This window comes from Scylla paramamosain, unplaced genomic scaffold (assembly GCF_035594125.1).
Source record: "Scylla paramamosain isolate STU-SP2022 unplaced genomic scaffold, ASM3559412v1 Contig2, whole genome shotgun sequence".
NCBI classification, from domain to species: domain Eukaryota; kingdom Metazoa; phylum Arthropoda; class Malacostraca; order Decapoda; family Portunidae; genus Scylla; species Scylla paramamosain.
In genome coordinates this window covers 3,285,001-3,306,615 of record NW_026973667.1, presented here as the reverse complement: position 1 = coordinate 3,306,615, position 21,615 = coordinate 3,285,001, and the positions used below count along the sequence as shown (strand labels likewise).

Below are 21,615 nucleotides of genomic sequence, written 5' to 3'. Positions count from 1 at the left end.
CCCCGAGTCCCCGTCCCATAGTCTCGTAGTCGTCAGTCAGTCGTCAGTCTCGCGCGTCGCGACGCAGGACAGGACTTTCAGTTTTCGTTAAAAATGTCTGAAGAGAAAGGAAAGGAGAGAGAGGAGGCATGTGGTGCAGTGGCGAAAAAAGCGAGACGGAAACAGAAATATAGGCCCGAGTGGGACAAACAGTTTCCGTGGGTGGGGCCTGCAAAGAAGGATGCTTGTAAGGCCATGTGCCTTATTTGCAGTGTTGAAATAACCGCCCAGCTCACAACTCTCAAGTTGCACGAAAACACTGCAAAGCACAAGAAAATGTGTGCGCCATCCTCATCCAAAATATTTATGGAGTCATTTACAAGTGCACGTGGTGATAATGAAACTAGTAAAAGTGATTCTGTTAAGGCTGCTGAAATAAGGCTTACTGCATTTATGGTGGAACACAATATAAGTTTCCGTGTGGCCGATCATCTGTGTGAAGTCCTGAAAGGTTGCTTCTCTGACTCCGCTATTGCAAAGGAATTGAAAATGAAAAGAACAAAATGTCAAAGAGTGTGTGGTAATGTTATGGCACACTCTCACAAACAAGAGCTCATTAACATCTTGAAGCAGAACAAGTTGAGCATTCTTGTGGATGAATCCACAGATATATCGGTCTGTCAGAATTTATGCATCATGGTAAGAGTGGTTGAAGGAAATGCTGTTGTCACCAAATTTTGGGATTTAGTGCCATTATTTAGTAGTGATCCTAGTAAAGCTAATGAAGGTGCTACAGCTGCCAGGTTGTTTTCAGAGATAATGAAAACATTTACTGAAAATGGTATATATACGTACTTGTAATATCATTGGCTTTGGTTGTGATGGATGCAGCACTATGATGGGGCCTAATAACTCTGTCAGTAGCAGGTTAAAGGAACTTTGTCCAGGAATCTTTATTATGAAATGTGTGTGCCATTCTGCCCATATATGTGCCTCTGAAGCATGCAAACAATTACCTGATGCTATTGAACAACTAGCTCATGATGTCCACAACACATTCAAGAACTCTTCAAAACGATTGGCACAATTTGTACAATTTCAAGAGTTTGCTGGGGCTCAAAAGCTTAGGATTTTATTGCCATGTAGAACGCGCTGGCTTTCCTACACGGCTGTTGTGAAAAGGATGCTTGAGCAGTGGGGCCCTCTTCAGATGTTGTTTACTGAATTAAATTTACCAGGCTTTACTACTGCTTCCTTTCTTCAGTATTACCAAAGTATTACCAAAAAGCTGAACCTTTTATTTCAAAGTGAAAGAGTGGTCATAACTGAATTGCACAGGCAAGTTTGTAATTTATATAAAGAATTGCTACTGATGTACATGAACCATGAATACATTGTGAAAACCATGCTTTCAAAAGTTGATCCAAGATATCAACGTGAGTTCCTGATGCTAGAGCAGGTGTATTTGGGTGCATCTGTCTTAAAAACAGTAACAGACAATCCAGAACTAAGCAAGCAAAAAAAGGAAATGTATGAGTTTCGCTTCCACTGCAGATTATTTTTGATAGTAGCAGCAGAACAGATCAGGAAGAGATTTAATTTCGCAGATGAAGTCCTTTCAAGAATGCACATGCTGGAGCCAGCCAGTGTTCTAGGCATCCAGGGCAAAGTGCAAGAGCAAAGTTTGGTGCCCCTCGCGACACACCTTCCCCGAATCATTGCCCACGATGATTCTACCTTCCAGCAACTGGACGATGAGTGGAAGAGGCTTGCCGTAGAAGATCTGCCTGAATCCATTACCAACATGGCGAAAAAGTGGACAAAAGCAATTACAACCAGCCTGATAAATTTTGGTGTGCCATAAAAACTCTGGAGGATAGTGATGGAAACCCCAAGTTTAAGCTTGTTTCAGACTTTTCACTAGGATGTCTTTCTTTGCCTCATGCTAATGCTGACTGTGAGCGCTGCTTCTCTAGTGTAAACCGTGTGAAAACAAAAGACAGAAATAAGCTAATAACAGAAACCGTAAGAGACATCATCCTAGCGAAGCAGTGTGTTGCTTCCACATCCAGCAGTGACTGTACGACCTTCAAGCCATCAATCAAAGTCAATGATAAAAAACATGACATCAAGCATGCTATATTCCTCCAATGAAAAGAGTGCCGGGGCTGCTGACAACGTGCCGGATGTATATATAGAAGAACAAGACCAGTAATCTACATAGTAAGTAAACATCTTAACGAAGTGTCCTGTAGTATTTAGGAAAATGTTTTGTTTGTTAAGGGCATTGTTGTCTTTTCATTACTCTCTCTCTCTCTCTCTCTCTCTCTCTCTCTCTCTCTCTCTCTCTCTCTCTCTCTCTCTCTCTCTCTCTCTCTCTCTCTCTCTCTCTCTCTCTCTCTATATATATATATATATATATAAAACCTAAATTCTGCTGTATTTGGAAAGTGGCAGTTTTGCATAATATTTGGAATAATGACATATGTACGATAATTTTACCAGAAGTACAGTAATTTCAACCTGTGTAGTACGATATTATGGCCAAAACAATCTGGCATCGCTGTATAATAAACGAGCCTAACAGAATCTCATGGCGTCCCGAAGGAGGGTTTCAAATTGCACGTGTAAACATTGACCAAAAAATACCAAAATTCTCATGAACGCGGCGCCCACACCAAAATTACTAGTAGAAGTGAGGGAAAGGAAGTCCAGGTGAGTGTGTCTGGCCAAAAATCGCCTTAAAATGGCAAGAATGGACGCTGTTACCACCACAAGAAACAGAAGGGGAGGGAGCGGTGTGTTTAGGGAGAACTTCGGGGATCTCGTGTTTGGATTTTGGTTAATGTGTAGAATATCTGCTCCTGCCTCAGCCTGACCTTCACTAGGCGTGTTCAAGTTTACATCTGACATATAAAGGGTCACTGGCAGAAGGCTGGCTGATAAGTACTCTAGGGGAGGGCGGGGGGACGGGACAACAAACTTATTTCCCCACGGAGAGAGGAAGTTGCGGAAAGAGGAAAAGACGGGAGATGTTTGGACTCACTCACCTGCTTGACTCACCTGGATGGCTACCCTTTCTTGACATATGAATAGACAGGTAGAGGTTATTTCAGATGAATGTAAGGGCAGCGCGGATCTGCAGGTGCGCCAAACCTTACGGTATTTTACTGTTTCCCCAGTATTAACGTGGCTTTCCTTACCCTTCTTATCAGAGAAGGGCACTGGTCTACCCTGGTGAGGGGGTGTTCGTTCGTGCGTGTGTATGTCACATCTGTTGGCAAGCGTGAAATTGTTCACAGTGATTGGTTCCTTTGTTTGAGAATGCAGCTGCTGGCCAATTAAAACATGAGGGATTAATTTAGCCAATGACAGCGCTTTACTTCATCCTCAGGAGGGAGAAGCGCTCAATTTGAAATATTTGAGTTAGTGCGAGGAAGAAGTCTGTCCGCGGTGGGTGTTGCTGCCATTATTTCCAGCGCACCGCCACATTTTGTGAAGAGAAACAAGGTGACCACTTCTTATTCATTTCTCTGCCTTGCCAGTTAGGTTAGGTGACTTTAGTTAGGTTAGGTTAAGTTAGTTTGGTTTGTGTGGTTAGGTTTGGTTAAGTTACGTTTGGTTACGTTAGGTAGTTTAGTTAGGTTAAATTAGTTTGGTTAGGTTTTATTTGGCTAGTTTAGGTTAATTTAGTCAGGTTAGGTTAGTTAGGTTAAGTTAGGTTTGGTTAAGTTAGTTTGGTTAGGTTAAGTTAGTCTTGGTTTGGTTAGGTTAAATTAAGTTTGGTTAGCTTAGGTTAGCTAGTTAGGTTAAGTTAGCTAGTTTGGTTAGGCCTGTAAGGTGGAGGTTGAGCGGAATGATGTCGCTTTGCTCCGGAGTGGTGAATCTGCTCCACCCGGACCCTCGTTGCTGGATCCACTTGTTGCGGTGGATTGTTACCCTCTAATTTAATTCATTCCCATCACCACTAACCTTGCTGTTGGAATGACAGTTCCCACAAACACTCGCTTTAAATTCAAAGTATGTTGAAAGGCCGGGGATAAATGTGACATTTTTTTTTTTATCTTTTTTTTTTTCCCACCTCAGTTAAATTGTCTGTGTGCATGATTTGGTTAGCCTTAGAAGTTAATGAGTTAGGTATTCTGTACACAGCATTAATACTGTGATAGCATTTTGAACAGTAAGTATTCTATACACAGCATTAATACTGTGATAACATTTTGAACAGTAAGTATTCTGTACACAGCATTAATACTGTGATAACATTTTGAACAGTAAGTATTCTGTACACAGCATTAATACTGTGATAACATTTTGAACAGTAAGTATTCTGTACACAGCATTAATACTGTGATAACATTTTGAACAGTAAGTATTCTGTACACAGCATTAATACTCTGATAACATTTTGAACAGTAAGTATTCTGTACACAGCATTAATACTGTGATAACATTTTGAACAGTAAGTATTCTGTACACAGCATTAATACTGTGATAACATTTTGAACAGTAAGTATTCTGTACACAGCATTAATACTGTGATAACATTTTGAACAGTAAGTATTCTGTACACAGCATTAATACTCTAATAACATTTTGAATAACTATACTGGGGAAAAACTGTGTTTGTGTCCTTGACGACCCAGTGAAGTGTGGGTGGGTGACCCAACTTTGGGCTGTGACCCAAGGGTTAAGAACCACTGACCCAAGGTGATGCACTCTTCCAGGCACTTGCTGTGAGAGAGAGGGGAGACCTGTGCACCGCTGTGCTGCACTGTGCTTAGATGTCCCTGGTTCACTCCTGAGGCTGTACCATTCTTGCCCCTATTGTGAGTATGTCTCTGTGTGTGTGTGTGTGTGTGTGTGTGTGTGTGTGTGTGTGTGTGTGTGTGTAGTTGACAATTACTGAAGGGTTTGTGACTTGACCCGTCCCACAAGTGACAAAGACGGCATCACGTTGGTCGGTGCTTGCAGAAATGGCTCTTTCTGAGACGTTGGTACAGTTTGTAATGGCTGCCACTCTTCCCTGCTCCACAGACCAAGCCAGCATCCAGGCCGCCGCCCTGCCTGGCACTGACGGCTGTCTGGCCTCCCCGAGGGACCCTGCAGGACTGGACGCGGCGTGTGCTGGCGGGAGTGGTGCTGCGGTGGAGGTCGTGAGGCCGGGCAACAGCATGAGCGGCCGGCGGCGGCGGCAACAGCGGCAGCAGCATCAGCAAGCCTCAGGTGTGGGGAGGCGCAGGTGTGGTGGCAAGAATCACCTGGAGGCAGGCAGCTCTGTCCACAGAGGAGAGAGCAAGTTTGAGTGCCAGCAGTGTGACAAAACTTTTGTATCCAGACAAGGCCTTAAGTACCACACCCTGACACACAGTGGTGTTAGAAATTATGAGTGTGGTGAGTGTGGGAAGAAATTTACCCAAAAGTCTTCCCTCACCAGACACACCCTGACACACAGTGGTGTTAGAAATTATGAGTGTGATGAGTGTGGCAAGAAATTTATCCACAAGTCTTCCCTCACCACACACATCCTGACACACAGTGGTGTTAGAAATTATGAGTGTGATAAGTGTGGGAAGAAATTTACCCAAAAGTGTCACCTCATCTCACACACGCTGACACACAGTGGTGTTAGAAATTATGAGTGTGGTGAGTGTGGGAAGAAATTTACCCACAAGTCTTCCCTCACCACACACACCCTGACACACAGTGGTGTTAGAAATTATGAGTGTGGTGAGTGTGGGAAGAAATTTACCCTCAAGTCTTACCTCACCGTACACACCCTCACACACAGTGGTGTTAAAAATTATGAGTGTGGTGAGTGTGGGAAGAAATTTACCCAAAAATCTTCCCTCACCACACACACCCTGACACACAGTGGTGTTAAAAATTATGAGTGTGGTGAGTGTGGGAAGAAATTTCCCCAAAAGTCTTCCCTCACCACACACACCCTGACACACAGTGGTGTTAAAAATTATGAGTGTGATGAGTGTGGGAAGAAATTTACCCACAAGTCTTCCTTCAACACACACACCCTGACACACAGTGGTGTTAGAAATTATGAGTGTGATGAGTGTGGGAAGAAATTTATCTGGAAGTCTTCCCTCAACACACACACCCTGACACACAGTGATGTTAAAAATTATGAGTGTGATGAGTGTGGGAAGAAATTTACCCACAAGTCTAACCTTACCACACACACCCTGATACACAGTGCTGTTAGAAATTATGAGTGTGATGAGTGTGGCAAAAGATTTCCTACCATTTCTCGTCTCAATGAACACGCCTTCAGACACACTGGGGTGAGGGAGTTCGAGTGTGATGTTTGTGGCAAGTGTTTCAAGACAAAGGCTGATATTGCCAGGCACGTGAAGATCCACTTCTGAGGTGGTGGTGTGTGGACACATGGGGCCACACCTGTACCTGTGGTGGTGGTGGTGGTGGTGGTGGTGGTGGTGGTGGTGGTGGTGGTGGTGGTGGTGGTGGTGATGATGCCAAGTGAGACATTCAAAGGAGGGCGTGCACGTGCATGGTGGTGAGCAGGTGATGATTGGAGAGGCACAGAACGTTCATGATGGAGGAGGAGGAGGAGCAGGAGTCTTTGTGTATAGGAAGGAGAGGAATGTAAGAGGAGAAAAGATAGATGTAGGCAGCTCTGTCATGAGAGAAGGCGGCAGAGTGCACAGGCCACCCTAGAATGTCGTGAAAGGCTTGCGGTGGTCGTGGTGTGCGTGAAGGGGGAGGGTGAGAGGGCAGGCGAGACAACACCAAGAGTTAACCAGTGTTCTCGTTCATTCTTTCCTTTCTCAGGTAAACTGTGGAACTCCCTGCCTGCTTCTGCATTTCTTCCTTCCAATGGCTTCAAGTCTTTCAACGAGGGGGGGGCTCAAGACATCGTTTTATTTATCTATTTTTATTATTCTCATTTTATTTGGCTCCTCTACAGGAACTGGCATTAAGTTGGCTTTTTTATTCAATTTTTTTGTTGTGCTTTTCCAACAGCCCTCTTACATAAAAGAAAATAACTAAATAATAATAAGAAAAGCCAGTGTCACGGGGTGGCAAAACCACGCTGCCTGGAGACAATGTGCATGGCGTGCCAGCTGTAGCAATGGAAGGAGTATTGAGGCAGTGAAGGAGTCCCTGGAGACAATGTGCATGGTGTGCCAGCTGTATCAATGGAAGGAGTATTGAGGCAGTGAAGGAGTCCCTGGAGACAATGTGCATGGTGTGCCAGCTGTACCAATGGAAGGAGTATTGAGGCAGTGAAGGAGTCCCTGGAGACAATGTGCATGGCATGCCAGGTGTACCAATGGAAGGAGTATTGAGGCAGTGAAGGAGTCCCTGGAGACAATGTGCATGGCGTGCCAGCTGTACCAATGGAAGGAGTATTGAGGCAGTGAAGGAGTCCCTGGAGACAATGTGCATGGCGTGCCAGGTGTACCAATGGAAGGAGTATTGAGGCAGTGAAGGAGTCCCTGGAGACAATGTGCATGGCATGCCAGCTGTACCAATGGAAGGATTTCAGCTGGAAAGAAATTGCAAAATATATATATTTTTCATTGGAAACTTCGTTGTAGCTGCTTATAAAGACCTGACGCATTGTTTCTGGTGCTCCTGTGTCGTGTCACAGGGAAGGGGACAGGCTGGTTAGTCAGACTTAACCCTCCCTGTGTGAATGCATGTTGCTTCTCGCCAAACACTTTCCTGGCAGGTTGGTCAGACTTAACCCTCCCTGTGTGAATGCATGTTGCTTCTCGCCAAACGCTTTCCTGGCCTGTAAATCTGTCAGTGTTGCATCCCTGACCACTTCCCCCATGGTTTGTGATGTGCTTGTAAGACTTGGTGGGCACCGTCACTCTGGCTCGTCTTTTGGCTTTCACTTCGCCTTTTTCTCGTTTATTTGCATGAATATGAGCATTGTGTATATAATTGCTTGTATTAATGAGACAAAAAAGGAATTAGCATTGTATTTTCGTTGATAATTTTACAGTAATGTATGCAAGTAAATAAACAAAATGAATACATACATAATAAAAAAAAAAAAACTCCAGCCACATCAAAATTAAACCTCTGGAAATATCCTCCATAATTTAGAGACACAAATAACAAATAAAACACTGAACATGTCATCCAAAGTAAATAAATAAAGTGGACAGAGTACGAGCAGTGTTGCCAATCGTACGATAATTATTGTACAAGTACAAAAATTTTTGCCCGTGTACGATGTGCAATTGTACTCATACGATAATACGATAATTTGGGAATTCGTACGATATTTTTATGAAATATACAATAATTTGAGTGAAAATTAATGTTATTAATATCAGGTAATGCAAAATTTCTTATATAAATTTGAATAGCAAAATAAAAACCTGAAAGTGGCAGATGTATTGCTTTCCTTACGAGACAAGTCTCACCATACGGGTGAACAACAAGTCTCGTTCTTGTCTGCGACCAGTCCGTCCGCTCCCCGAGTCCCCGTCCCATAGTCTCGTAGTCGTCAGTCAGTCGTCAGTCTCGCGCGTCGCGACGCAGGACAGGACTTTCAGTTTTCGTTAAAAATGTCTGAAGAGAAAGGAAAGGAGAGAGAGGAGGCATGTGGTGCAGTGGCGAAAAAAGCGAGACGGAAACAGAAATATAGGCCCGAGTGGGACAAACAGTTTCCGTGGGTGGGGCCTGCAAAGAAGGATGCTTGTAAGGCCATGTGCCTTATTTGCAGTGTTGAAATAACCGTCCAGCTCACAACTCTCAAGTTGCACGAAAACACTGCAAAGCACAAGAAAATGTGTGCGCCATCCTCATCCAAAATATTTATGGAGTCATTTACAAGTGCACGTGGTGATAATGAAACTAGTAAAAGTGATTCTGTTAAGGCTGCTGAAATAAGGCTTACTGCATTTATGGTGGAACACAATATAAGTTTCCGTGTGGCCGATCATCTGTGTGAAGTCCTGAAAGGTTGCTTCTCTGACTCCGCTATTGCAAAGGAATTGAAAATGAAAAGAACAAAATGTCAAAGAGTGTGTGGTAATGTTATGGCACACTCTCACAAACAAGAGCTCATTAACATCTTGAAGCAGAACAAGTTGAGCATTCTTGTGGATGAATCCACAGATATATCGGTCTGTCAGAATTTATGCATCATGGTAAGAGTGGTTGAAGGAAATGCTGTTGTCACCAAATTTTGGGATTTAGTGCCATTATTTAGTAGTGATCCTAGTAAAGCTAATGAAGGTGCTACAGCTGCCAGGTTGTTTTCAGAGATAATGAAAACATTTACTGAAAATGGTATACCTACTTGTAATATCATTGGCTTTGGTTCTGATGGATGCAGCACTATGATGGGGCCTAATAACTCTGTGAGTAGCAGGTTAAAGGAACTTTGCCCAGGAATCTTTATTATGAAATGTGTGTGCCATTCTGCCCATATATGTGCCTCTGAAGCATGCAAACAATTACCTGATGCTATTGAACAACTAGCTCATGATGTCCACAACACATTCAAGAACTCTTCAAAACGATTGGCACAATTTGTACAATTTCAAGAGTTTGCTGGGGCTCAAAAGCTTAGGATTTTATTGCCATGTAGAACGCGCTGGCTTTCCTACACGGCTGTTGTGAAAAGGATGCTTGAGCAGTGGGGCCCTCTTCAGATGTTGTTTACTGAATTAAATTTATCAGGCTCTACTACTGCTTCCTTTCTTCAGTATTACCAAAGTATTACCAAAAAGCTGAACCTTTTATTTCAAAGTGAAAGAGTGGTCATAACTGAATTGCACAGGCAAGTTTGTAATTTATATAAAGAATTGCTACTGATGTACATGAACCATGAATACATTGTGAAAACCATGCTTTCAAAAGTTGATCCAAGATATCAACGTGAGTTCCTGATGCTAGAGAAGGTGTATTTGGGTGCATCTGTCTTAAAAACAGTAACAGACAATCCAGAATTAAGCAAGCAAAAAAAAAAAAAAAATGAAATGTATGAGTTTCGCTTCCACTGCAGATTATTTTTGATAGTAGCAGCAGAACAGATCAGGAAGAGATTTAATTTCGCAGATGAAGTCCTTTCAAGAATGCACATGCTGGAGCCAGCCAGTGTTCTAGGCATCCAGGGCAAAGTGCAAGAGCAAAGTTTGGTGCCCCTCGCGACACACCTTCTCCGAATCATTGCCCACGATGATTCTACCCTCCAGCAACTGGACGATGAGTGGAAGAGGCTTGCCGTAGAAGATCTGCCTGAATCCATTACCAACATGGCGAAAAAGTAGACAAAAGCAATTACAACCAGCCTGATAAATTTTGGTGTGCCATAAAAACTCTGGAGGATAGTGATGGAAACCCCAAGTTTAAGCTTGTTTCAGACTTTTCACTAGGATGTCTTTCTTTGCCTCATGCTAATGCTGACTGTGAGCGCTGCTTCTCTAGTGTAAACCGTGTGAAAACAAAAGACAGAAATAAGCTAATAACAGAAACCGTAAGAGACATCATCCTAGCGAAGCAGTGTGTTGCTTCCACATCCAGCAGTGACTGTACGACCTTCAAGCCATCAATCAAAGTCAATGATAAAAAACATGACATCAAGCGTGCTATATTCCTCCAATGAAGAGAGTGCCGGGGCTGCTGACGACGTGCCGGATGTATATATAGAAGAACAAGACCAGTAATCTCCTACATAGTAAGTAAACAACTTAACGAAGTGTCCTGTAGTTTTTCTCCAATTATTAATGATATGATATGTTCTCGTGCTATACATGATAGAGAGGTGGCCCACAAAAGGTACTTAAGCCTTCCTTCACCAGAATCTCATGCACTTTATATTTCTGCCCGGAACCATGCCAAGTCTGTTCTCCAACTAGCCAAAAACTCCTTCATTAACAGAAAATGTCAAAACCTTTCAAGATCTAACTCCCCTCATGATTTCTGGCATCTAGCCAAAAATATCTCCAATAACTTTGCTTCTTCTTCTTTCCCTCCTCTACTTCAACCAGATGGCACCACTGCTATCACATCTATTTCTAAAGCTGAACTCTTTGCTCAAACCTTTGCTAAAAACTCTACCTTGGACGCTTCTGGGCTTGTTGCTCCCTCTCCTCCACCCTCTGACTACTTCATGCCTCGTATTAAAATTCTTCGTAATGATGTTTTCCATGCCCTCGCTGGCCTAAACCCTCAGAAGGCTTATGGACCTGATGGGGTCCCTCCTATTGTTCTCCGAAACTGTGCCTCCGTGCTTGCACCTTGCCTAGTCAAACTCTTTCAGCTCTGTCTGTCAACATCTACCTTTCCTTCTTGCTGGAAGTTTGCCTACATTCAACCTGTTCCTAAAAAGGGTGACCGCTCTAATCCCTCAAACTACCGTCCTATTGCTTTAATTTCCTGCTTATCTAAAGTTTTTGAATCTATCCTCAACAGGAAGATTCTTAAACATCTATCACTTCACAACCTTCTATCTGATCGCCAGTATGGGTTCCGTCAAGGCCGCTCTACTGGTGATCTTCTGGCTTTCCTTACTGAGTCTTGGTCATCCTCTTTTAGAGACTTTGGTGAAACTTTTGCTGTTGCCTTGGACATATCAAAAGCCTTTGATAGAGTCTGGCACAAAGCTTTGATTTCCAAACTACCCTCCTACGGTTTCTATCCTTCTCTCTGTAACTTCATCTCAAGTTTCCTTTCTGACCGTTCTATTGCTGCTGTGGTAGACGGTCACTGTTCTTCTCCTAAATCTATTAACAGTGGTGTTCCTCAGGGTTCTGTCCTGTCACCCACTCTCTTCTTATTATTCATTAATGATCTTTTAAACCAAACTTCTTGTCCTATCCACTCCTATGCTGATGATACCACCCTGCACTTTTCCACGTCTTTTCATAGACGTCCAACCCTTCAGGAGGTAAACATATCACGCAGGGAAGCCACAGAACGCCTGACTTCTGATCTTTCTAAAATTTCTGATTGGGGCAGAGCAAACTTGGTATTGTTCAATGCCTCAAAAACTCAATTCCTCCACCTATCAACTCGACACAATCTTCCAGACAACTATCCCCTCTTCTTCAATGACACTCAACTGTCTCCCTCTTCTACACTGAACATCCTCGGTCTGTCCTTTACTTATAATCTGAACTGGAAACTTCACATCTCATCTCTAGCTAAAACAGCTTCTATGAAGTTAGGTATTCTGAGACGTCTCCGCCAGTTTTTGTCACCCCCCCAGCTGCTAACTCTGTACAAGGGCCTTATCCGTCCATGTATGGAGTATGCTTCACATGTCTGGGGGGGTTCCACTCATACTGCTGTTCTAGACAGGGTGGAATCAAAAGCTTTTCGTCTCATCAACTCCCCTCCTCTAACTGACTGTCTTCAGCCTCTCTCTCACCGCCGCAATGTTGCATCTCTAGCTGTCTTCTACCGCTATTTTCATGCTAACTGCTCTTCTGATCTTGCTAACTGCATGCCTCCCCTCCTTCCGCGGCCTCGCTGCACAAGACTTTCTTCTTTCTCTCACTCCTATTCTGTCCACCTCTCTAACGCAAGAGTTAACCAGTATTCTCAATCATTCATCCCTTTCTCTGGTAAACTCTGGAACTCCTTGCCTGCTTCTGTATTTCCACCTTCCTATGACTTGAATTCCTTCAAGAGGGAGGTTTCAAGACACTTATCCACCAATTTTTGACCACTGCTTTGACCCTTTTAGGGACTGGCATTTCAGTGGGCATTTTTTTTTATTAGATTTTTGTTGCCCTTGGCCAGTATCCTTCCTACATAAAAAAAAAAAAAAAATGTATTTAGGAAAGTGTTTTGTTTGTTAAGGGCATTGTTTTTTTCATTACTCTCTCTCTCTCTCTCTCTCTCTCTCTCTCTCTCTCTCTCTCTCTCTCTCTCTCTCTCTCTCTCTCTCTCTCTCTCTCTCTCTCTCTCTCTCTCTCTCTCTCTCTATATATATATATATATATATATATATATATATATATATATATATATTATATATATATATATATATATATATATATATATATATATATATATATATATATATATATATATATATATATATATATATATATATATATATATATATATACGAGTATATATATATATATATATATATATATATATATATATATATATATATATATATATATATATATATATATATATATATATATATATATATATATATATATATATAAAACCTAAATTCTGCTGTATTTGGAAAGTGGCAGTTTTGCATAATATTCGGAATAATTACATATGAACGATAATTTTACCACAAGTACAATAATTTCAACCTGTGTAGTACGACAATATGGCCAAAACAATCTGGCATCGCTGAATAATAAACGAGCCTAACAGAATCTCATGGCGTCCCGAAGGAAGGTTTGAAGTTGCACGTGTAAACATTGACCAAAAAACACCAAAATTCTCATGAACGCGGCGCCCACACCAAAATTACTAGTAGAAGTGAGGGAAAGGAAGTCCAGGTGAGTGTGTCTGGCCAAAAATCGCCTTAAAATGGCAAGAATGGACGCTGTTACCACCACAAGAAACAGAAGGGGAGGGAGCGGTGTGTTTAGGGAGAACTTCAGGGATCTCGTGTGTTTGGATTTTGGTTAATGTGTAGAATATCTGCTCCTGCCTCAGCCTAACCTTCACTAGCCGTGTTCAAGTTTACATCTGACATATAAAGGGTCACTGGCAGAAGGCTGGCTGATAAGTACTCTAGGGGTGGGCGGGGGGACGGGACAACAAACTTTTCTTATTTCCCCACTGAGGGAGGAAGTTGCGGAAAGAGGAAAACACGGGAGATGTTTGGACTCACTCACCGGCTTGACTCATTTGGATGGCTACCCTTTCTTGACATATGAATAGACAGATAGAGGTTATTTCAGATGAATGTAAGGGCAGCGCGGATCTGCAGGTGCGCCAAACCTTACGGTATTTTACTGTTTCCCCAGTATTAACGTGGCTTTCCTTACCCTTCTTATCAGAGAAGGGCACTGGTCTACCCTGGTGAGGGGGTGTTCGTTCGTGCGTGTGTATGTCACATCTGTTGGCAAGCGTGAAATTGTTCACGGTGATTGGTTCCTTTGTTTGAGAATGCAGCTGCTGGCCATTTAAAACATGAGGGATTAATTTATCCAATGACAGCGCTTTACTTCATCCTGAGGAGGGAGAAGCGCTCAATTTGAAATATTTGATTTAGTGCGAGGGAGAAGTCTGTCCGCGGTGGGTGTTGCTGCCATTATTTCCAGCGCACCGCCACATTTTGTGAAGAGAAACAAGGTGACCACTTCTTATTCATTTCTCTGCCTTGCCAGTTAGGTTAGGTGACTTTAGTTAGGTTAGGTTAAGTTAGTTTGGTTTGTGTGGTTAGTTTTTTTTTTTTTTTTTATGTAGGAAGGATACTGGCCAAGGGCAACAAAAATCTAATAAAAAAAAATGCCCACTGAAATGCCAGTCCCATAAAAGGGTGAAAGCAGTGGTCAAAAATTGGTGGATAAATGTCTTGAAACCTCCCACTTGAAGGAATTCAAGTCATAGGAAGATGGAAATACAGAAGCAGGCAGTGATTGGAGTGATAAGACAAGATAAAGATATGAGATTGTGATTGGAGGAGCCCAACGGAGAAGAAAGGGTGACAGCATAAGCAGAAGGATTAGAGGTCAGGAAAAGGTCAAGAATGTTGGGCGTATCTCCAAGACGGTCTGGAATACGAGTAGGGTGTTGCACCAATTGCTCTAGGTCATGGAGGATAGCAAAGTTGTAGGCTAGTTCACCAGGATGGTCAGTGAAGGGAGAGGAAAGCCAAAGCTGGTGGTGAACATTGAAGTCTCCAAGAATGGAGATCTCTGCAAAATGGAAAAGGGTCAGAATGTGCTCCACTTTGGAAGTTAAGTAGTCAAAGAATTTCTTATAGTCAGAGGAGTTAGGAGAGAGGTATACAGCACAGATAAATTTAGTATGAGAATGACACTGTAGTCGTAGCCAGATGGTGGAAAACTCGGAAGATTCAAGAGCGTGGGCACGAGAGCAGGTTTGGTTAAGTTACGTTTGGTTAGGTTAGGTAGTTTAGTTAGGTTAAGTTAGTTTGGTTATGTTTTATTTGGCTAGTTTAGGTTAATTTAGGTTAGTTTAGTTAGGTTAAGTTTAAGTTACGTTTGGTTAAGCTAGTTTGGTTAGGTTAAGTTAGTCTTGGTTAGGTTAGGTTAAATTAGGTTTGGTTAGGTTAGGTTTGGTTAGGTTAGGTTAGCTACTTTAGTTAGGTTAAGTTAGCTAGTTTGGTTAGGCCTGTAAGGTGGAGGTTGAGGGGAATGATGTCGCTTTGCTCCGGAGTGGTGAATCTGCTCCACCCGGACCCTCGTTGCTGGATCCACTTGTTTCGGTGGATTGTTACCCTCTAATTTAATTCATTCCCATCACCACTAACCTTGCTGTTGGAATGACAGTTCCCACAAACACTCCATTTAAATTCAAATTATGTTGAAAGGCCAGGGTTGAATGTGATTTCTCTCTCTCTCTCTCTCTCTCTCTCTCTCTCTCTCTCTCTCTCTCTCTCTCTCTCTCTCTCTCTCTCTCTCTCTCTCTCTCTCTCTCTCTCTCTCTCTCTCTCTCTCCACCTCAGTTAAATTGTCTGTGTGCATGATTTGGTTAGCCTTAGATGTTAATGAGTTAGGTATGCTGTACACAGCATTAATACTGTGATAACATTTTGAACAGTAAGTATTCTGTACACAGCATTAATACTGTGATAACATTTTGAACAGTAAGTATTCTGTACACAGCATTAATACTGTGATAACATTTTGAACAGTAAGTATTCTGTACACAGCATTAATACTGTGATAACATTTTGAACAGTAAGTATTCTGTACACAGCATTAATACTGTGATAACATTTTGAAAAGTAAGTATTCTGTACACAGCATTAATACTCTAATAACATTTTGAATAACTATACTGGGGAAAAACTGTGTTTGTGTCCTTGACGACCCAGTGAAGTGTGGGTGGGTGACCCAACTTTGGGCTGTGACCCAAAGGTTAAGAACCACTGACCCAAGGTGATGCACTCTTCCAGGCACTTGCTGTGAGAGAGAGGGGAGACCTGTGCACCGCTGTGCTGCACTGTGCTTAGATGTCCCTGGTTCACTCCTGAGGCTGTACCATTCTTGCCCCTATTGTGAGTATGTCTCTGTGTGTGTGTGTGTGTGTGTGTGTGTGTGTGTGTGTGTGTGTGTGTGTGTGTGTGTGTGTGTGTGTGTGTGTGTGTGTGTGTGTGTGTGTGTGTGTGTAGTTGACAATTACTGAAGGGTTTGTGACTTGACCCGTCCCACAAGTGACAAAGACGGCAACACGTTGGTCAGTGCTTGCAGAAATGGCTCTTTCTGAGACGTGGGTACAGTTTGTAATGGCCACCACTCTTCCCTGCTCCACAGACCAGGCCAGCATCCAGGCCGCCGCCCTGCCTGGCACTGACGGCTGTCTGGCCTCCCCGAGGGTCCCTGCAGGACTGGACGCGGCATGTGCTGGCGGGAGTGGTGCTGCGGTGGAGGTCGTGAGGCCGGGCAGCAGCATGAGCGGCCGGCGGCGGCGGCAACAGCGGCAGCAGCAGCAGCAGCAGCAGCCAGCCTCAGGTGTGGGGAGGCGCAGGTGTGGTGGCAAGAATCACCTGGAGGCAGGCAGCTCTGTCCACAGAGGAGAGAGCAAGTTTGAGTGCCAGCAGTGTGACAAAACTTTTATATCCAGACAAGGCCTTAAGTACCACATCCTGACACACAGTGGTGTTAGAAATTATGAGTGTGGTGAGTGTGGGAAGAAATTTATCCAAAAGTTTCACCTCATCAGACACACCCTGACACACAGTGGTGTTAGAAATTATGAATGTGATGAGTGTGGGAAAAAATTTACCCGTAAGTCTTCCCTCACGAGACACACCCTGACACACAGTGGCATTAGAAATTATGAGTGTGATGAGTGTGGGAAGAAATTTATCCGCAAGTCTCACCTCACCTCACACACCCTGACACACAGTGGTGTTAGAAATTATGAGTGTGATGAGTGTGGGAAGAAATTTATCCACAAGTCTTCCCTCACCTCACACACCCTGACACACAGTGGTGTTAGAAATTATGAGTGTGATGAGTGTGGGAAGAAATTTACCCAGAAGTCTAACCTCACCACACACACCCTGACACACAGTGGTGTTAGAAATTATGAGTGTGATGAGTGTGGCAAAAGATTTCCTACCATTTCTTGTCTCAATCGACACGCCTTCAGACACACTGGGGTGAGGGAGTTCGAGTGTGATGTTTGTGGCAAGTGTTTCAAGACAAAGGGTGAGATTGCCCAGCACGTGAAGATCCACTTCTGAGGTGGTGGTGTGTGGACACATGGGGCCACACCTGTACCTGTGGTGGTGGTGGTGGTGGTGGTGGTGGTGGTGGCTGTGCCTGTGTGTGCTGTGAGGGAGTCATGGCCCCAGCATTTTTGTGTGGTGGTGGTGGTGGTGGTGGTGGTGGTGGTGTGGGGGAGTCATGGCCCCAGCAGTTTTGTGTGGTGGTGGTGGTGGTGGTGTGGGGGAGTCACTGCCCCAGCAGTTTTGTGTGGTGGTGGTGGTGGTGGTGGTGTGGGGGAGTCATGGCCCCAGCAGTTTTGTGTGGTGGTGGTGGTGGTGGTGATGTGGGGGAGTCATGGCCCCAGCAGTTTTGTGTGGTGGTGGTGGTGGTGGTGGTGTGGGGGAGTCATGGCTCCAGCATTTGTTTTGTTGGCAGTGCAGGTGTGACTTTCAATAAATGTGTGTGTGCAGTAAACCTTTGTTTGTGTATTCACCAGGTGTAGTATACAGGGCCTCAGCTACAGGAATATATTGTAGTGAGGCAGCCCCTCTCTCTCCTTGCCTCAAGTGTTTGTGTATTCACCAGGTGTAGTATACAGGGCCTCAGCTACAGGAATATATTGTAGTGAGGCAGCCCCTCTCTCTCCTTGCCTCAAGTGTTTGTGTATTCACCAGGTGTAGTATACAGGGCCTCAGCTACAGGAATATATTGTAGTGAGGCAGCCCCTCTCTCTCCTTGCCTCAAGTGTTTGTGTATTCACCAGGTGTAGTATACAGGGCCTCAGCTACAGGAATATATTGTAGTGAGGCAGCCCCTCTCTCTCCTTGCCTCAAGTGTTGTGTTTCCATTTCTTTTTGTCTCTCCTTCACACGTTAGGTTATGTTAAGTCTGGCACCATCTTTGCCCCTCTCTCTCTCTCTCTCTCTCTCTCTCTCTCTCTCTCTCTCTCTCTCTCTCTCTCTCTCTCTCTCTCTCTCTCTCTCTCTCTCTCTCTCTCTCTCTCTCTCTCTCTCTCTCTCTCTCTCTCTCTCTCTCTCTCTCTCTCTCTCTCTCTCTCTCTCTCTCTCTCTCTCTCTCTCTCTCTCTCTCTCTCTCTCTCTCTCTCTCTCTCTCTCTCTCTCTCTCTCTCTCTCTCTCTCTCTCTCTCTCTCTCTCTCTCTCTCTCTCTCTCTCTCTCTCTCTCTCTCTCTCTCTCTCTCTCTCTCTCTCTCTCTCTCTCTCTCTCTCTCTCTCTCTCTCTCTCTCTGCAGGTGAGGGAGCACACAAGTGTAGCAGCTAACAGTTTCTGTGTAATTGTCGTGGTGGTGACTTTCCTCCTCAAGTCCTTGTCCTGGAAGGGAAAGGCTGCCCTTGTGTTCCTCACCATCCAGTCGTGTCACCAACCGTGTTGTCTGTGTGCCGGACGTTAATTTTGATTGTGATTTAACGTGCTTGTCCCGCAAGGATCGCCGCAGTGACCGCCTTTGTTTAGTATTTTGTGAGCCGCCGCAATAGGTGGGTGTGGTGATTGTTTCCTGGATTGCTTGAGTAATTCCACGTGTTTAGGCGATAATTGTTTGTTAATGTGTCTGATGAACTCTTTAAATTTTTAATGATCTATCCCATATTCTTTCTGTTGTGGTGAAAAAGGGAGATATTGAGCATAAAGTAATCCAAATTTCTGTCTGTGAATTGAATGCAATGAAGCACTCGACAGAAAACCGCGAAGAAAATAAATAAACACATAAATAAAAAAAAATGGAAGTTACTGAGAAAATCAACATTGAAACGATGTCAATGAGAATAACGGAAACAAATAGTCAAGTGTACGCGACAGCCATAGTGTTTAATTGTTATATGTCCCCTCTTTCCTTATATAAGTTAGTATCTTGACTGTAATCGCAGGAAGGCTGGAAATTCATAAGTAAAAAAAATAAATAAATAAATAAATAATTGTTCCCAGTGGAGTGCTTGACATTTGAAATTCGCGCTACAATGTGGAACCAAAACAGTGCCGTTGCGAAGATTGTATAATTTGTATGGCCGCCACCGATCGGATCTCTCCCTCGCCACAGCATCCTCACGTAAATCTACATGCAAATACATCACCATCACTTGTTGTAGCGGTGATGAGCGTGTTATTCTGACAGGTAAGGTTCTCAAGAGTGTTTCCTCTGTTAATAACGTAGAAATCTTGTTAATCTGTCATAGAACCGCAAAAACCATTAAAAACACTTTGCTCCGACTAAGTTTTCCAAGGCCACAGACTCCCAACCGGGTTCTTAAGACAAGTTCACCCATCAGCAATGCACAAATCATGTTAGTCAGTCACTAGTACCACAAAAAACACCAACTAGAGCCTTTGGAAAGTAATGGAGGCGCAGCTGACGAACTTAAGAAAACAAACTTCAATAACAGGTAACATTCCACCAGACCACCACAACCACAAGTACAGTATGAAGTGGCAGTCAAACACACCACCACTACCACTACTACCACTACTACTAACACGTGTGGAAGCTGCCGGTCTCTCTCAGCATCACTACGATTTTGGGGACTGGACGGCAATAGTGGTGCTGACGGGCCTGGCTGTCTTGGGGTCCCTGGCGTGTTTGGGTGCGTGTGTCAGGCGGCGGAGACGGGCAGTACTGGAGTATTAAGGTGAGAGAGAGAGAGAGAGAGAGAGAGAGAGAGAGAGAGAGGATATTTTGCATTGTTATTATTAGAGAGAGAGAGAGAGAGAGAGAGAGAGAGAAGTAATGACTGCAATGAAAGAAGAGAGGAGGAAGACAAGGAGAAGAACAGTTAAGAAAGAGACAAGGATAAGAGAGAGAGAGAGAGAGAGAGAGAGAGAGAGAGAGAGAGAGAGAGAGAGAGAGAGAGAGAGAGACCCAATCATATATATATTTCATTGTCCTATCTCTCACCCACTCCTTCCCCTCCACACACAGGATGTTAGGCAGCCATTATACAGTGGTGGATGGCGGGCTGGCTTCCACACTGCAGGCTGAGGGGTACGAGGTGGATGGCGACCCATTGTGGAGTGCTCGGCTGCTGGCAACACACCCAAGCGCCATTAAAAAGGTGTGTAAGGTTAGAAATTGCATTGATTATTTGATTTATATCCTCTAACCTTCTCTCTCTCTCTTTCTCTCTCTCACTCCACAGGTACACACATTATTTTTAGAAGCAGGAGCAGAGGTGGTGGTGTGTGGCAGTTACCAGAGCAGTGTGCCAGGTTTTCAGCAGCACCTTGGCACCACACAGAAGGAGGCACTGGCACTTATTGAACGTTCTGCCACTCTGGCACTCGAAGCTGTACAGGAGTTTGAGGGGAAGAGAGGAACTGAAGGTGAGGAGGAGGAGGAGGAAGGAAGACAAACAGGGATGAGAAGGAAAGATGGAAGAACATTAAAGGAAATGAGGAGAAGGGATGATAGAAGGGAGAGGGAAGAAAGTAAGGAGGAAGAGGAGGAGGAGAAAGGAATGAGGATATGAAGAGAAGATAGGAAGGAAAACAGGAAATTGAGAAAAGAGAAGATGAGATAGAGAAAGAGAGGGAAAGGAGACTGACTGGCTGGCTGGGTGACTGACTGACTGACTGACTGACTGACTGGCTGGCTGGCTGGCTGGCTGACTGACTGACTGACTGACTGACTGACTGACTGACTGACTGACTGGCTAACTGACTGACTGGCTAACTGACTGACTGACTGACTTCCACTTAAGTATTCATTTCTATCTCTGTCTTAAACCAGGTTGCTTTTAAGAGTTGTAAGATATATGATAATAATTTATGAACTACTACTACTACTACTACTACTACTACTACTACTACTACTACTACTACTACTACTACTACTACTACTACTACTACTACTACTTACTAAACCTAACCAAACCAAACTTAATTTCATCCAGGTCACCCAAAGGTCGTTGCAGGGTCAGTAGGGCCCTATGGAGCATGCCAGGCAGATGGGTCAGAGTACACAGGGTCATACATTCCCTCTGTGACCCAATGTGACCTCGCGACCTGGCACCGACCACGCTTGGAGGCATTGGCAGGGGCAGGGCTGCAGCTGGTGGCACTGGAGACCCTGCCAGCACTGTCTGAGGCCTTGGCACTCCTGGGGCTTCTGCGAGAGTTTCCTGATTTAAAGGCTTGGGTCACCTTCTCCTGTAAGGTGGGTGGTGGTGGTGGTGGTGGTGGTCATAGGGTATTTGTATGTATGTTTGTTGTTGTTGTAGCAGTAGCAGTAGTAGGAGTAGTATTTAAAATTTGCAAATTCTGATATATATATGTACTGATAAATTCTCTCTCTCTCTC

At 43.9% G+C, this 21,615-nt stretch overlaps 3 protein-coding genes across 6 annotated transcripts in view; all 3 read left to right on the top strand.

Annotated features, from left to right (window-relative positions):
- The first annotated feature begins 61 nt into the window (after positions 1-61).
- LOC135095970 (zinc finger protein 33B-like) lies at positions 62-8,360 on the top strand. Of its 2 annotated transcripts, XM_063997125.1 has the most exons (4): positions 62-678; positions 1,724-2,202; positions 4,707-4,808; positions 5,017-8,360. In XM_063997125.1, the coding sequence occupies exons 1-2, from the start codon at positions 94-96 to the stop codon at positions 1,841-1,843; spliced, it is 705 nt and encodes a 234-aa protein (XP_063853195.1). In that variant the 5' UTR covers positions 62-93; the 3' UTR covers positions 1,844-2,202; positions 4,707-4,808; positions 5,017-8,360. The 2 variants fall into 2 exon arrangements, with proteins under 2 accessions (XP_063853195.1, XP_063853194.1); XM_063997124.1 differs by lacking the exon at positions 62-678 and having other exon boundaries at positions 1,503-2,202.
- Positions 8,361-13,401: 5,041 nt separating this feature from the next.
- Positions 13,402-17,452, top strand: LOC135095934 (zinc finger protein 892-like). The gene is made up of 4 exons (XM_063997083.1): positions 13,402-13,457; positions 13,676-13,701; positions 16,052-16,153; positions 16,410-17,452. The coding sequence occupies exons 1-4, from the start codon at positions 13,402-13,404 to the stop codon at positions 17,342-17,344; spliced, it is 1,119 nt and encodes a 372-aa protein (XP_063853153.1). The 3' UTR covers positions 17,345-17,452.
- Positions 17,453-18,568: 1,116 nt separating this feature from the next.
- LOC135095968 (homocysteine S-methyltransferase YbgG-like) overlaps positions 18,569-21,615 on the top strand; it is a 5,100-nt gene continuing 2,053 nt past the window's right edge. Inside the window, exons 1-5 of one of the 3 annotated variants that reach the window (XM_063997119.1) lie at positions 18,573-19,438; positions 19,722-19,949; positions 20,240-20,372; positions 20,457-20,640; positions 21,210-21,472. In XM_063997119.1, coding sequence (XP_063853189.1) covers positions 20,241-20,372; positions 20,457-20,640; positions 21,210-21,472 — 579 coding nt within the window. In that variant the 5' untranslated portion in view covers positions 18,573-19,438; positions 19,722-19,949; position 20,240. Of the gene's footprint in view, positions 19,439-19,706; positions 19,950-20,239; positions 20,373-20,456; positions 20,641-21,209; positions 21,473-21,615 lie in introns of all 3 variants that reach the window. The other 2 variants (XM_063997120.1, XM_063997122.1) reach the window with 2 other exon arrangements.

Excerpts from the sequence above, each read along its gene's own strand:
- LOC135095970 (XM_063997124.1), top strand. The coding sequence starts at position 5,154 with ATGAGCGGCCGGCGGCGGCGGCAACAGCGGCAGCAGCATCAGCAAGCC.
- LOC135095934 (XM_063997083.1), top strand. The coding sequence starts at position 13,402 with ATGAACGCGGCGCCCACACCAAAATTACTAGTAGAAGTGAGGGAAAGG. Across the intron at positions 13,702-16,051 it reads GGCTGATAAGTACTCTAGGG|GCACTTGCTGTGAGAGAGAG; the intron begins GTGGGCGGGGGG and ends GCACTCTTCCAG. Across the intron at positions 16,154-16,409 it reads GTACCATTCTTGCCCCTATT|ACCAGGCCAGCATCCAGGCC; the intron begins GTGAGTATGTCT and ends CCTGCTCCACAG.